At 41.5% G+C, this 12,020-nt stretch overlaps 1 protein-coding gene across 1 annotated transcript; it reads left to right on the forward strand.

Moving 5' to 3' along the window:
- Positions 1-214: 214 nt before the first annotated feature.
- Positions 215-10,925, forward strand: CCT2 (chaperonin containing TCP1 subunit 2). Its single transcript, XM_015856119.3, has 16 exons — positions 215-296; positions 624-698; positions 1,253-1,318; positions 2,195-2,306; positions 2,749-2,825; positions 3,826-3,938; positions 4,832-5,034; positions 5,230-5,330; positions 5,417-5,544; positions 6,229-6,332; positions 7,515-7,634; positions 8,250-8,378; positions 8,473-8,576; positions 9,382-9,481; positions 9,833-9,974; positions 10,611-10,925. Exons 1-16 carry the CDS (start codon positions 294-296, stop codon positions 10,639-10,641), a joined length of 1,608 nt encoding a protein of 535 aa, XP_015711605.1. The 5' UTR covers positions 215-293; the 3' UTR covers positions 10,642-10,925.
- The last annotated feature ends 1,095 nt before the right edge of the window (positions 10,926-12,020 follow it).

A 12,020-nucleotide genomic window follows, 5' to 3' on the forward strand; every position in this document is an offset into this window, starting at 1 on the left:
CGTCACCCTCATATATAAATGTCTAATCTCAACGAGCCCTGTCTCAGTGTACAGCTTAATAGCTGTACATGCTCTGTGCTCTGTGACAAGTCCCTTTCCTGTATGTATTGAGGTAATGGCGCGCTGCCCCATCCCGTTCCCGCCCCCCGCCTTGGTGCGGACTGCAGCTCCCACAGCGCCGCGCGGCTCCATCCCCGCCGCTTCCTGTGACGGCAGTTCCGCCGTGCTGTGGCGCTGTGTGGCGGTGTGCGAGCTCGTCCCGTACCGGAGCCGGCTGTGTGTCCCTTGGCATCATGGTGAGCACCGGGCGGCCCCGCACCGCGCCCGCGGAGCTTCCACACGAGGGGGGGAGAGGGAACGAAGGAGGCGCGGAGCGGCGGGGCGCGAGTGGAGTGTGGAGGAGGAGGTTGGGCCTGGAAGGTTCCAGAGCGCGCACGAGGCGAGCCCGTTAGGCCGCGGGCGGGTCTATTCAGTATTAATGTACTTGTTATCAAAACCAAGCGTGACACGGGAATGAATTCAGCATTAAAGCCATCTTAGCTTGCTAGTGCTGGGGATTTGTGTTTAGAATACAGTGTTTTGTCAAAGCTCCGGGACTATTCTCTGCTCTCTCTCTGCTGTAGGCGTCCATTTCTCTCGCTCCCGTCAACATTTTCAAGGCAGGTGCAGATGAAGAGAAAGCAGAAACAGCTCGGTTGGTAAGTTTATTCTCTCAGATAAATGATGCTCTGGGTAATTACAGTCGTTCTTTTACATTTAAATTTACTTTCAACGTGTATTGCTGTAGAGCTTCTGTAGTCTCGTTTTGTCTTTTGTTGTTACAGAAGGTAGGAGTGTTCTGTTCATATCAGCAGTGTTCTTCTTTCAAGGCCAGGCTGGATGGGGCCCTGGGCAACCTGATCTAGTAAAGGTGTATGTTTGGTGGCCCTGCCAGGCAGGGGGGTTGGAACTACATGATCCTTGAGGTCCCTTCCAACCCAGGTCATTCTGTGATTCTGTGTATCTCAGCTTAGGAGGTTCTTATTCCTTGGAAGTCTTTTGGCTCTGTTGTGTGGTTTTATGCTTACTGCAAAAATTAAGTACGTTACTGAAATGTAGCACTTAAGAAACTTGGAACCAGATTCTTCTGGAAGGAGTTTGCCTGTAGAAGAATTTAGTTAATATGTCCCCTTGGAAGTTAGAGCCTAGCTCTTACTTATTGTTTTAAAGTAGAAATAAAGAATTTTCTAAGGCGTATTTGTTTTTGTTACAGTCATCCTTTGTTGGTGCAATCGCTATTGGTGACCTGGTCAAGAGCACTCTGGGACCTAAAGGCATGGTAAGATAGCTTCAATTCCTCAGTGGTCAGACCTGTGCATTTCAGGCTTTAACCCATGCAAACCTCATGGAAATTCATTAGGCCAAGTTCAAGATTCTGCACCAGGGTCGAGGCAATTGCAGACATGAACACAGGCTGGGCAATGACTGGAGCCCTGTGGAGGAGGACTTGGATAGATTGTTGAATGAAAAGCTGAATATGAGCCAGCAATGCATGCTTGTAGTCCAGGAAGCCAACCATATTCTGGGCTGTATTGAAAGAATTGTAATCAGCAGAGAGAGGGAGGGCATTGTCCCCCCTGTTCTCTGTTAAAGAGGGTGCGCCTGCGGTACTCTGGGTTGGGTTGCCTGACACAAGAAAAGCATGGAGCTATTGGAGTGGGTCCAGTAGAGGCCACAGGGATGATGAGAGGGCTGGAGCACCTCTCTTACAAAGACAGGCTGAAGGAGCTCGGCTTGTTGAACCTGGAGAAACAAAGGCTCCAGGGAGACCTCAGTGCAGCCTTCCAGTGTGTAAATAGAAGCCTGCAGGAAAGCTGGGAAGAGAGTGTAGTGATGGGACAAGGTGTAATATTTTTACTCTGAAAGAGGGCAGGTTTAGATTAGTTATAAGGAGGAAATACTTCAATCTGAGGGTAAAGAGGCCCTGGCACAGCTGTCCAGGGAAGCTGTGGATACCCCCATCTCCCTGGAGGTGTTCAAGGCCAGGTTGGATGGGTCCCTGGGCAGCCTGAGCTGGTGGACAGCAACCAGCCCACAGCAGGAGGTTGAAACTGGATGGTTTTTAAGGTCCCTTCTAACTCGCACCATTGTATGATAATTTAGTTTTAATAGTTACTGTTCTTTTTCAAACTGTTCTATTTCTTGCATCATGTAGGACAAGATTCTCCTCAGTACTGGGAGGGATAGCACGGTGACAGTGACCAATGATGGTGCAACCATCCTGAAAGCTATTGGAGTTGACAACCCAGCTGCCAAGGTCTTGGTTGGTGAGTTTCTAACAGTTTGTCATACGTGGAATTTCTTCACTTGTAACTTTCTTACGTAGTTTTAACTTCTTCATAGAGAAATATTCTACACAGTGTGAAAAATTGACATATTCTGTGATATTGCTTATCTATACTTGAGAGCATCTGGCCTTACTTCATTTTGATCATGATCTTTAGGCACACGTTGAGAGGGGGGTTGCTCTTGAATACTGATAGGCTAAAACAAGTCTGTGTTGCAAACAACGATGGGGAATTTGAAGGATGATGTTGTGTTTGATTTACATCTCGGTTTTAATCTGAGTTACAGTTTGACAGCCTCTTTGGCAGTGGAATTCTTTTTTCTTCCTTAAAGTCATGTGAGATACAAATGCTGAAGATAATAGCTGCTAGGGGCATTCAGTCTGTTTTGAATGCAAGCATTAATGCAGTGCCTTTCTTTTAGATATGTCAAAGGTTCAAGATGATGAAGTTGGTGATGGAACTACGTCTGTCACAGTGTTGGCAGCTGAGTTGCTGAGGGTGATGTATTAACGTTTTTAGACGGTTTCATATAGGCTGTGTAGTCCTGGGATGCCAGTAGGAGATGTGTTGTTGATGCTTATGAAGTGGGCTCCCAAAAGATAGGAATACTTTGCCCCGTTGCCATTAAACTGGTAGGAAAAAGCCCTTCTACTGTCTTCATGTATTTTTTAAAATATATTTTGATGTAGTCGGTATAATGCATAAACTCACAAGTATTTTGATTTGATACATTTCTTTAAAAAATACTTTCTCCTTATTTTATTTTACAAGTGAAACAAAGTATTTTTGTGTCGTAGGCCAGTTTCTGGATTTTGCATTGAACAGTGCATCCAATGTGAGGCTCCTTTAAAATCCTTTTCCACAGTGTCCAGGAGGGGAAGAACCAGCCTTATCAATTTCTGTTGTTGTGTGGTGCACATGACCTGAATTTGTAACATTCCTTTTAAACACCGCAGATTGAAGATTACCAAACACTGTGTTTGAAGTCACTATGAAATAGGTCCTAGAACTGAAGAACTCAAGCTGTACTGGGGAATCTAATGGTCATAGATAGTGGATCTGAGATTAGGAGCATCTGAGAAATGGTGTGTCAGCTTGCTGACTTCCTTGCAAAAGGGACTTTGAGGGTGTTCCTTACTTTCATTTGAGCCCCCACTGCACCTTCAGTTACAGGTTTAAAAGAACAAGGAACCAGTGTGTAACATCAAGTGAGAGTTGGCTGTTTTGATGCATGTGTCTGATTGCTATTCATATTAGAATTAGTTTTGTTACTTAATTCCAAGGGCAGATCATATTTGCCTGGATTGGATTGGAGGGGGGGGGGGGAGCAGAGTGGAAAGGTGCCTAGGATGATCTCCCTCTCTCAGGTCATCACTTCATTTTTATAGTTCTGATGCTTTTGCTGGCATTCAGAAACTTCAGACTACTCCGAAATATCTTTCCTAGTTAATGTAAATGTTCTGTTTAAGAAAGCTAATGATTAATTTTATTCAAATAGGAGGCAGAGTTACTGATTTCAAAGAAGATTCATCCTCAGACCATCATTGCAGGTTGGAGGGCAGCCACAAAAGCTTCGAGAGAGGCACTCTTGAAAGCAGCTGTGGATCATGGGTTAGTAATGTAGAGTTGTGGAAGCTCCTTATAAACTATTTGAGATTGAAACTTATCAATGAGAATTACAGGGAAATTTTTTGCTGTTTGAAAGAAACAGAGTAAATGAATACTTGAGGGGAAGAGACTACGTTTGAGTTTGGTGAACTGTAAAAGCTTTGTAAGACTACTGAAAATTGCTTGTGCTATTCAGAAACAGAAAATGAACAGTAATTATCTCCATAGGACAAAAGTCTGAGTCGTAATTTCAGATCTCTTGCTCTGATTTTAAGTTTGTTTGAATTCTTTACCTGACTGCACAGGCTTTTCCGAGCAGGTGCAGAGTTTTTGTTGTTAATCCGTTTAAACTATTCTTGTAGTGAAATTACATATCATAGAATACCAGTCCAGTGTTGTAGTACAAATAGTACAAGGGCAATGAAATATATATATATATATATATATATATATATATATATATATATAATAGATATAGCCTTGATATAGAAAGAAGAAGCACCAATTTCTACTTACCAGTGTAGGTTTAAATGTTGTACCACGTTACATTGCCAAAAATCTTGGATGTCATCATGACATACAGGTTGCTGATAGTACATGCTATCGTGGTCCCTGATCAAAATAGCAAAATGCAGGTAATTACTGTAAGGCTGAATTGATGTTGTAAAAGAAATGACAACTAGCAGTTAACAAAGTACCGCTTCAACAAAAATGAGGCTAAATTAATTTAAAGCCAGCTTCAAAAAAGTATTTCACCTGTGGCTTCTCCAGTTTCTAAATGAGTATGGGTATTATCGCAAAACACCAAGCAGAAATACCATGATAGTGATAGTCTAGTGATACTCAAGGCTGCCAGATTGAGACCTACTAATGTAACTGTGTTGCCTTTGTTGTAGTGATGATGAAGTGAAGTTCCGTGAAGACTTGATGAACATTGCAGGAACAACTCTCTCATCAAAATTACTCACTCATCATAAAGATCACTTTGTCAAGCTGGCTGTAGAAGCTGTTCTTAGATTGAAGGGTTCTGGGAACTTGGAAGCCATCCACATCATTAAGAAGCTTGGTGGAAGTTTGGCTGATTCTTACTTAGATGAAGGTAAGTGTTTGTATGTCGGCTGTAATTGTGCTTAAGAAATGAAACTTAAAAGTTATGCATTGCTATGGTAAACTGAATTTTACAATACTTTACAGTATTACTTTACAGTACAAGACTTTTATTTTTACAATAATATAAATGGACTGTTGTCCTTTCTTAATTTGAAGTCTTTAAAAAAATCTTCTATTTCTACAGGCTTTTTGCTTGACAAGAAGATTGGTGTAAACCAGCCAAAAAGAATTGAGAATGCAAAGATTCTCATTGCAAATACTGGTATGGATACAGATAAGATTAAGGTATGTATGGAACTGCTGTTTTGAAACAGTGTTTTCATAAGCAGAGTTAACTGTTCAGGCTGAATTCCTTGTTCTCTTTAATTTAGATTTTTGGCTCTCGTGTTAGAGTGGACTCTACAGCAAAGGTTGCAGAAATAGAACAGGCAGAAAAGGAAAAAATGAAGGAGAAAGTAGAGCGCATCCTTAAGCATGGAATAAACTGCTTTATTAACAGGTATGTTTTCATGGAAAAGGGGTAGGGTGTATAATGCAAACACAAAGTAGTGAGGTGATATGTTTGCCACTTAAATACCACCGAGGAGATGTGTGATGGATCAAGGCAATGTTGATCTAAAGTAGGAAGACTCTTCTTTGTATGTAACCAGAAATGCCATTTGTGTCTTTTGAAGATAGACTATAAGTATCTATTTTCATGAGGCGATGTCTCCCAGCTTCTGAATTTCTACAGCTCTCCTTCTCTGATTTGAAAGGGAAAAATATTTTGGTTTTTGAGATTTTGCGTTGGTAAGGAATTAAAGAAAATCTTTCCCACGTTGTTCTTGTGCACCTTGCTATAGAATTGGCAACTAAGCTTCTGTCAAGCACCTAGAATCAATGGACTTGGAATTCAAAGCATTGGTGATATTGTGTCCTCAGAGGCAATGTGTTCAGAGCTATTGTAGTTTGAATTTTTGTAGCTTTTCTTTCTTTCCCTGTCACTGCTGTTTGTTTGCTTCTGTGTGAGTGTGACTTTGGGTGGCTGGTGCCTCAATACAGCTGTTCCTGTAGCTTTCAGAAATCTGCATCCATGCTGCTAAGAATTGACTGTCCTTTGGTACCCGAGTAACAAAGGGTTTAGAATCTTACAAAATGTTTGTTGTTTCTGTAATTAGAAGTTGTGCCTTTGCTTTCATTGCAGACAGCTCATCTACAACTATCCTGAACAGCTTTTTGGGGCTGCTGGTGTCATGGCTATTGAACATGCAGACTTTGCTGGCGTGGAACGTCTGGCTCTGGTTACAGGTATGTAGGCTGCTTTACTGTTAGACAGCTTTACTGTGCAATGCACGGAGGGTGGCATTTGTTTGATCTTCAGTAAATGTCAGTGACTGATCACCTGGCTTTTACTTTATTTGAGCTATTAGGGAGATCTGTGAATTCGAAAAGCATAAGCTTTATTTTACACAACTTGCCTACAGACAGGTATGGAGGGCTATGAAATTAACCATAAGTAACTTTAAAACTAAGTTGTGGATTTACCAGCGCTCAGTTATCTGCTATTGAAAGAACACTCAGTTTCTGTTCTTAGTATATAACGTTTCACTTGTAAAATGGTTGATTCTGAATCCTTCCTTCATAATGATGTAAAGATGTTTTCTCTACCAACCATGAGAGAAGAGCGATGATACTAAGTGAAAAATAGAAATTTGAACTGGTTGAATTGCCTTTTGTATTTTAAAAATACTTCAGATCAAGTCCGTGCTTGATAAGTGTTAGAAAAGTTTGTTTTCTGGGGAAAAGATACTTCAACCTTGTTATAAATGTATTTTTTACTGTAATAACAAGAGTAAAGGGGCATCCTATGTTAAAAATGCGGGCCTGAGTCATCAGCTTGATGTGGACTTGAAATAATGTGAACAATCTGGATATTTTCAGTAGTGGTCAGTGATCAGGGAAATGGAGAGTTTGTTTTGCAGAGAGAAAATTTATGGTCTGCTTTAGTAATTAAAACTAAAACTGCAGTTGTGTGCAGCTGTCTGTAGGCACCTTGATGCAGTGAGAAGCTTTATTATGGAAGAAATTCAGATTCTATAGACAGAGCGAGTGGACAGTGATAGACCATGCTGGATCAAATCATAGAGCATAAATGCATACTGTACTATACATTTCATCTTGCTTCGTAGCTGCAACTAAAGCAGTGCTGTGAACTAATGCGGACTAATAGAGCATTTGTGAATGTGTGAATGAATGCATGTGAGTGATTTCTTTAGAGCTATTGTAGTTCTTCTGGCACAAAACACTGACATTTTAAGGGCTTACCAATGTCAGCAGAAGGCTTCTGGTACATACACTGACATCAGAAAAATCTGGCTTATCAATATTGTTATGTTGAATTTGTTCCTATGTGCGGTTATGTGGATTTGTTTTCTTTCCTTTTTTGGTCTTGAGGATGCCTTTTGACTTCATATAACCTTTCATTTGTAGGTGGTGAAATTGCATCAACCTTTGATCACCCCGAGCTAGTAAAGCTAGGAAGCTGCAAGCTGATTGAAGAAGTCATGATTGGAGAAGATAAACTCATTCATTTCTCTGGTGTGGCAATGGGTGAGTGTTTTTTAACAGGGATGGTGCTCTGCAGTGTTTAACTCTGCTGGCGCTGTTCAGTTATCCGGATGGCAATGCCATGTAGTGACTCATCTATCTTTTTCCAAATGCCTTACTCTTCAATAAAACACTATTCCTGCAAAAATACATCTTCATGGATGAAAACTGTTCATTTACATTACATTAAACATTTACACAAGCAATTGGGAGTATGTATCCAGGATTTCTACTTGGGGTGATTAAATTGATGAGAGAAGTAGCAATCTGTCATGCTTCGAGAACTGGCCAGCTGGTTCTAATAAAATACCAGTACCATCAATTTCCAGGTGCTGTTTTGAGATAAAAGATTCGCTTCCTGTTAAACTAGGAAATACTGGGAGCAGCTCACTGATGAAAGCAGAAGTATAGTGCACATCATTTCAGTCTGCCTGTGAAATGTCATCATACTTCCTCTCTTCCTCTGTACAAATGGATTGCTTTATGTAGAATTTAATTGCAGTGATGGCAAAACCATTTCAAGTGCTTTGTGATTTAATTGTCTCGTGCCATGTTAATGCTCTCATCTTGCTGTTATTGTTTGTTTGTTTTCAATCTTCCTGTATTTGAACTTCGTAGGTGAAGCCTGTACCATAGTTCTGCGTGGAGCAACACAACAAATTCTAGATGAAGCTGAGAGGTCTTTGCACGATGCTCTCTGTGTTCTTGCCCAGACTGTGAAGGACACTAGAACTGTTTATGGTGGAGGTATTGAATTCTCTGTACTATGGGCATGGTACACATTTTGTATTACTATTCAACTCACATACGTATAAAACACTTGTGTGTCTTCATTGTGCAGGTTGTTCAGAGATGCTGATGGCTAATGCTGTTGCAGAACTTGCTATCAGAACTCCTGGCAAGGAATCTGTTGCAATGGAGTCCTTTGCTAAGGCTTTACGAATGGTAAGTTTGGTTAATCAGAATGCTGGATTAATGTAAAGCTGCGAGAGCTCATTGGTTTATTGACTTCTGATATCAGACCGTTGCTTCTTTGTCCAACTTCTGGCTTTCTAAGATATAATAATGTATCTTGGATGAAAAATTACTGTTTCTACAAAAGCCCTTGTATTCCGTTTGATTGTATTTGTGCTCTAGTGCTATCCAGAAGTTTCTGGACTTCTGCTGCCGGCTGTGTCTTAGTAGGAATTGAAGTACCACAAGAAAATAAGTTTATAAAATATCATGGTGTTAACAGGCCCTCAGTGTGGGGATGGGTTGCCTTCCGGTTTCTCTGTTTTAAATTAGGAAAAGCCCTCCTTAGGGAATTAGTCTGTGAAGCATCTCTCTGAAAGAAAAGAAGTAAAGAGCCAAGTGAGACTCGGTGTTACCTCTTCTGTCAGTTCATGCAGGGTTTGTAAACACTGATCTGGTGTTTGGTGCTGATTGGTAAGCTGCGTTCTTACATCCTCCAGTTGTAGCATGAAGTGATGAACAGAAACATGTTTCTTTCTGTCCATGTAAAACAAGGTGACAAATGTGCTAATGCACTTCTGTCCTCTCAGCTGTTGTCTTACAGTTTTAAACAAAAGGGTGGTTGGATTGTTTTTTCTATTTTCTGATCAATGTGACAGATAATCTACTGTTTTTGATTAGCTGCTCTTCTTGAAACTGAATAGTCAGATGGCAGTGTCAAAGTGTGTGATGTTTTTGACTGTAGGAATCAGTCCATGTGTTAATTAAAACCAACTTGTTGTGTTTATCTTCTTAGATCCCAACAATAATAGCTGATAATGCTGGTTATGACAGTGCGGATTTGGTTGCTCAGCTCAGAGCTGCTCACAGTGAAGGGAAGACGACTTATGGACTTGGTAAAGAGCTTGATGTTATTTCTCTACTTGGATTGGTGTTTGAGTGGGGGAGGAGGGTTAGACTTACTGAACGTGTTTGTCACTGATAAACTCAGCTGGAAGAACTGAGTATGTTAATGCCACAGTAAGTGCAGTGATTTAAAAATAATAATAACTGGAGAGGAATTATGAACTTAAGGGAGGGACCTTGATGTGAATTGCTTTACTTAATACCACCCCTACTGTCAGTATAGTTCATTTGAACAGGTAAACTGTGGGGTCATCAGCTTTTGGTAATTTCCTTCCAAATAAGCAAGGGAAGGGAAAAGCCCACACAAAACAAACCACTTCTTAACCTGTGTTTTCTTTCAGATATGAAAGAGGGCACCATTGGAGACATGGCAGCGCTGGGAGTGACAGAAAGTTTCCAAGTCAAGAGACAAGTTCTGCTGAGTGCAGCTGAAGCAGCAGAAATGATTCTTCGTGTAGATGACATCATTAAAGCAGCTCCGAGGTACGACTAGGATGTCTGCATTGGTCAGCTACAGTAGTATGAAGTAACCTCCTTCCAAGGAAGAGTAGCTGCAGAAAGTCTCATTCTGAAACTATTTGAGATGAAGGCTGACATTTGATGTGCCAGCACTTGTTTAATATGAATTTTTTTGTATGAGCAATATGAACAGGCCCTTAGAGCCATCAGTGCACTCAGCATAGCGTTCCTGAGAAATGCCTGCTTAATCTGAAGACACCATCTAGTCACATGGCTCTTAGAGTACTAAAACATCTGCAGAAGTGGCTGACCAAAATGTAAGGGGCTTTTCTTTTAGAAGAATGCACAGTTAAATGTGCAGCTGCTTCTGACATTGAATCTGCACCTGAAACAAAATCATGTTTGTTACAAAGTGTAGGAAGAAATCTTACTTCTGGGCAGGTTATCCTGCCCTTGCGAGGTAGTTTGCACTGTTTTATGACTCCTTTCTTGCTATGACCAAAGCTTGTGTCTTAGCACAAAAGGCACTGCCATGTCAATGCTGTGAGATGAATCTGGCACTGAATACAAAACATCAATGGAAAAATAAAGGCAGGAGGGGGGGAGGCTGGTCAGCCTCGGCATAGGGGAAAGCTTTCTGATCTTTCTTTTTCTCCCCAGAAAACGCGTACCAGACCATCGCCCTTGTTAAACTTCTCCTGGTACCGGAGACTGCGTGGACCAGATCTCACTTAGTCAACTTTTTTTAATGATTTAGTTTTTGTGAGCTTATGGAACAGAAGCTTAAGATGAGCAGCTCCATCAGCAATGGCAAGAAGAAACTGTCTTCAGCTTCTCTTTAACTTATTTTGGTTTATGTGTGTTGTGGGTAAGATTCACTTCCACATAAAACACGGGCCTTATACACCGTACAGCTTCTGTTCCTTTCCACGTTCCACTTAAGATACACAGAAATAAAAAGTCAAACAAAATTCATCACTGTTGTGTTGGTCCTTGAGTGAGGACAGGAAACACAGATTTAGGACACTTGGAAGTGAACAGATGAGCTAACGCTGGGCTTGTGCTCTCACACTGCTGTATGCGCCAGCGGCACCTTCTTTAGGATGACTCTATTCATCTTTTATAAGCAGTTTATTCCAGTCCTGGCTGGATAGGCTTGGAATCGGAATCTAAGAAATAGGTTCTAAAGTGGTTATCCTTTTCTAGTGATAGTGGAGTGCTATTTGTGTTCTGATGCTAAGAAGACAAAAAGCTGAAGAGGGATTTTAGTCAGTGCCCATAACAGTAACTTAAATTGCACTGCAAATTTAACATAGGATGCTTAGAGGGAAATAGCTGGGAAGAAGCATCAACGTGCTGGATTGAGGAGTCTGTGTGTGTTAGGTTATAGATGGAGGCTGCCTATTAAACTTAGGGCAGTTGGAGGGGAATTGTGCCATGCTGCGTTGCTTTCCCTTTTTTCTCCCCCTTTGGCCCTGTTTCTGTTACAAACTGTGCATTCCTTCCTATCCCATTAGTTGGTGCAAAGGTAATGCTTTTCCTTGTTAGACCAGTGCCTCCACCAGGAGCTGGAACAGCAGTGAAGCCTTTGATTCCTATAGCAGCCTTCACGGAGGTTTTGGTGGCGATTCTCAGTAGAGACGAGTGGCGGCGCCCCGTCTGCGTGGCAGCCTGCAGAGAGGAGCTGGCTGGGCTCCATGACCCATCTGGCCCTTCCCAGAGTAACGCCGCACCTTGGCAAATGACAGGGGCTGTCTGCCAAAGCAGGAAGATTAATTTGAAATCAGGAAGGTGTCTTCTCTGCGCAAATGGTTTTTCTTCCTGAAATAAAGGGAATGTACTCACAGAATGCTGCTCCAAATCCAAACGGGCTTCAAATGACTGCGGTGATAGTGCTGCCTTAACGCAAGCCTTCAAGAAGCAGGTGAAAGCACGTATTCCCCCACCACCCCAATAAACAGCGCCAGGGTAATTCTGTAGGAAACAAAATGTTGGATGTTGAGTTAAAGCCCCGAATTCTTGTCCTGTTTATAAAAAGAAAGAGCTTGCTGGAAGAAGTTTAGGTAAGGG

The sequence above is a fragment of the Coturnix japonica genome, chromosome 1 (assembly GCF_054131305.1).
Source record: "Coturnix japonica strain WE chromosome 1, WE-NBRP24, whole genome shotgun sequence".
Lineage (NCBI taxonomy): Eukaryota > Metazoa > Chordata > Aves > Galliformes > Phasianidae > Coturnix > Coturnix japonica.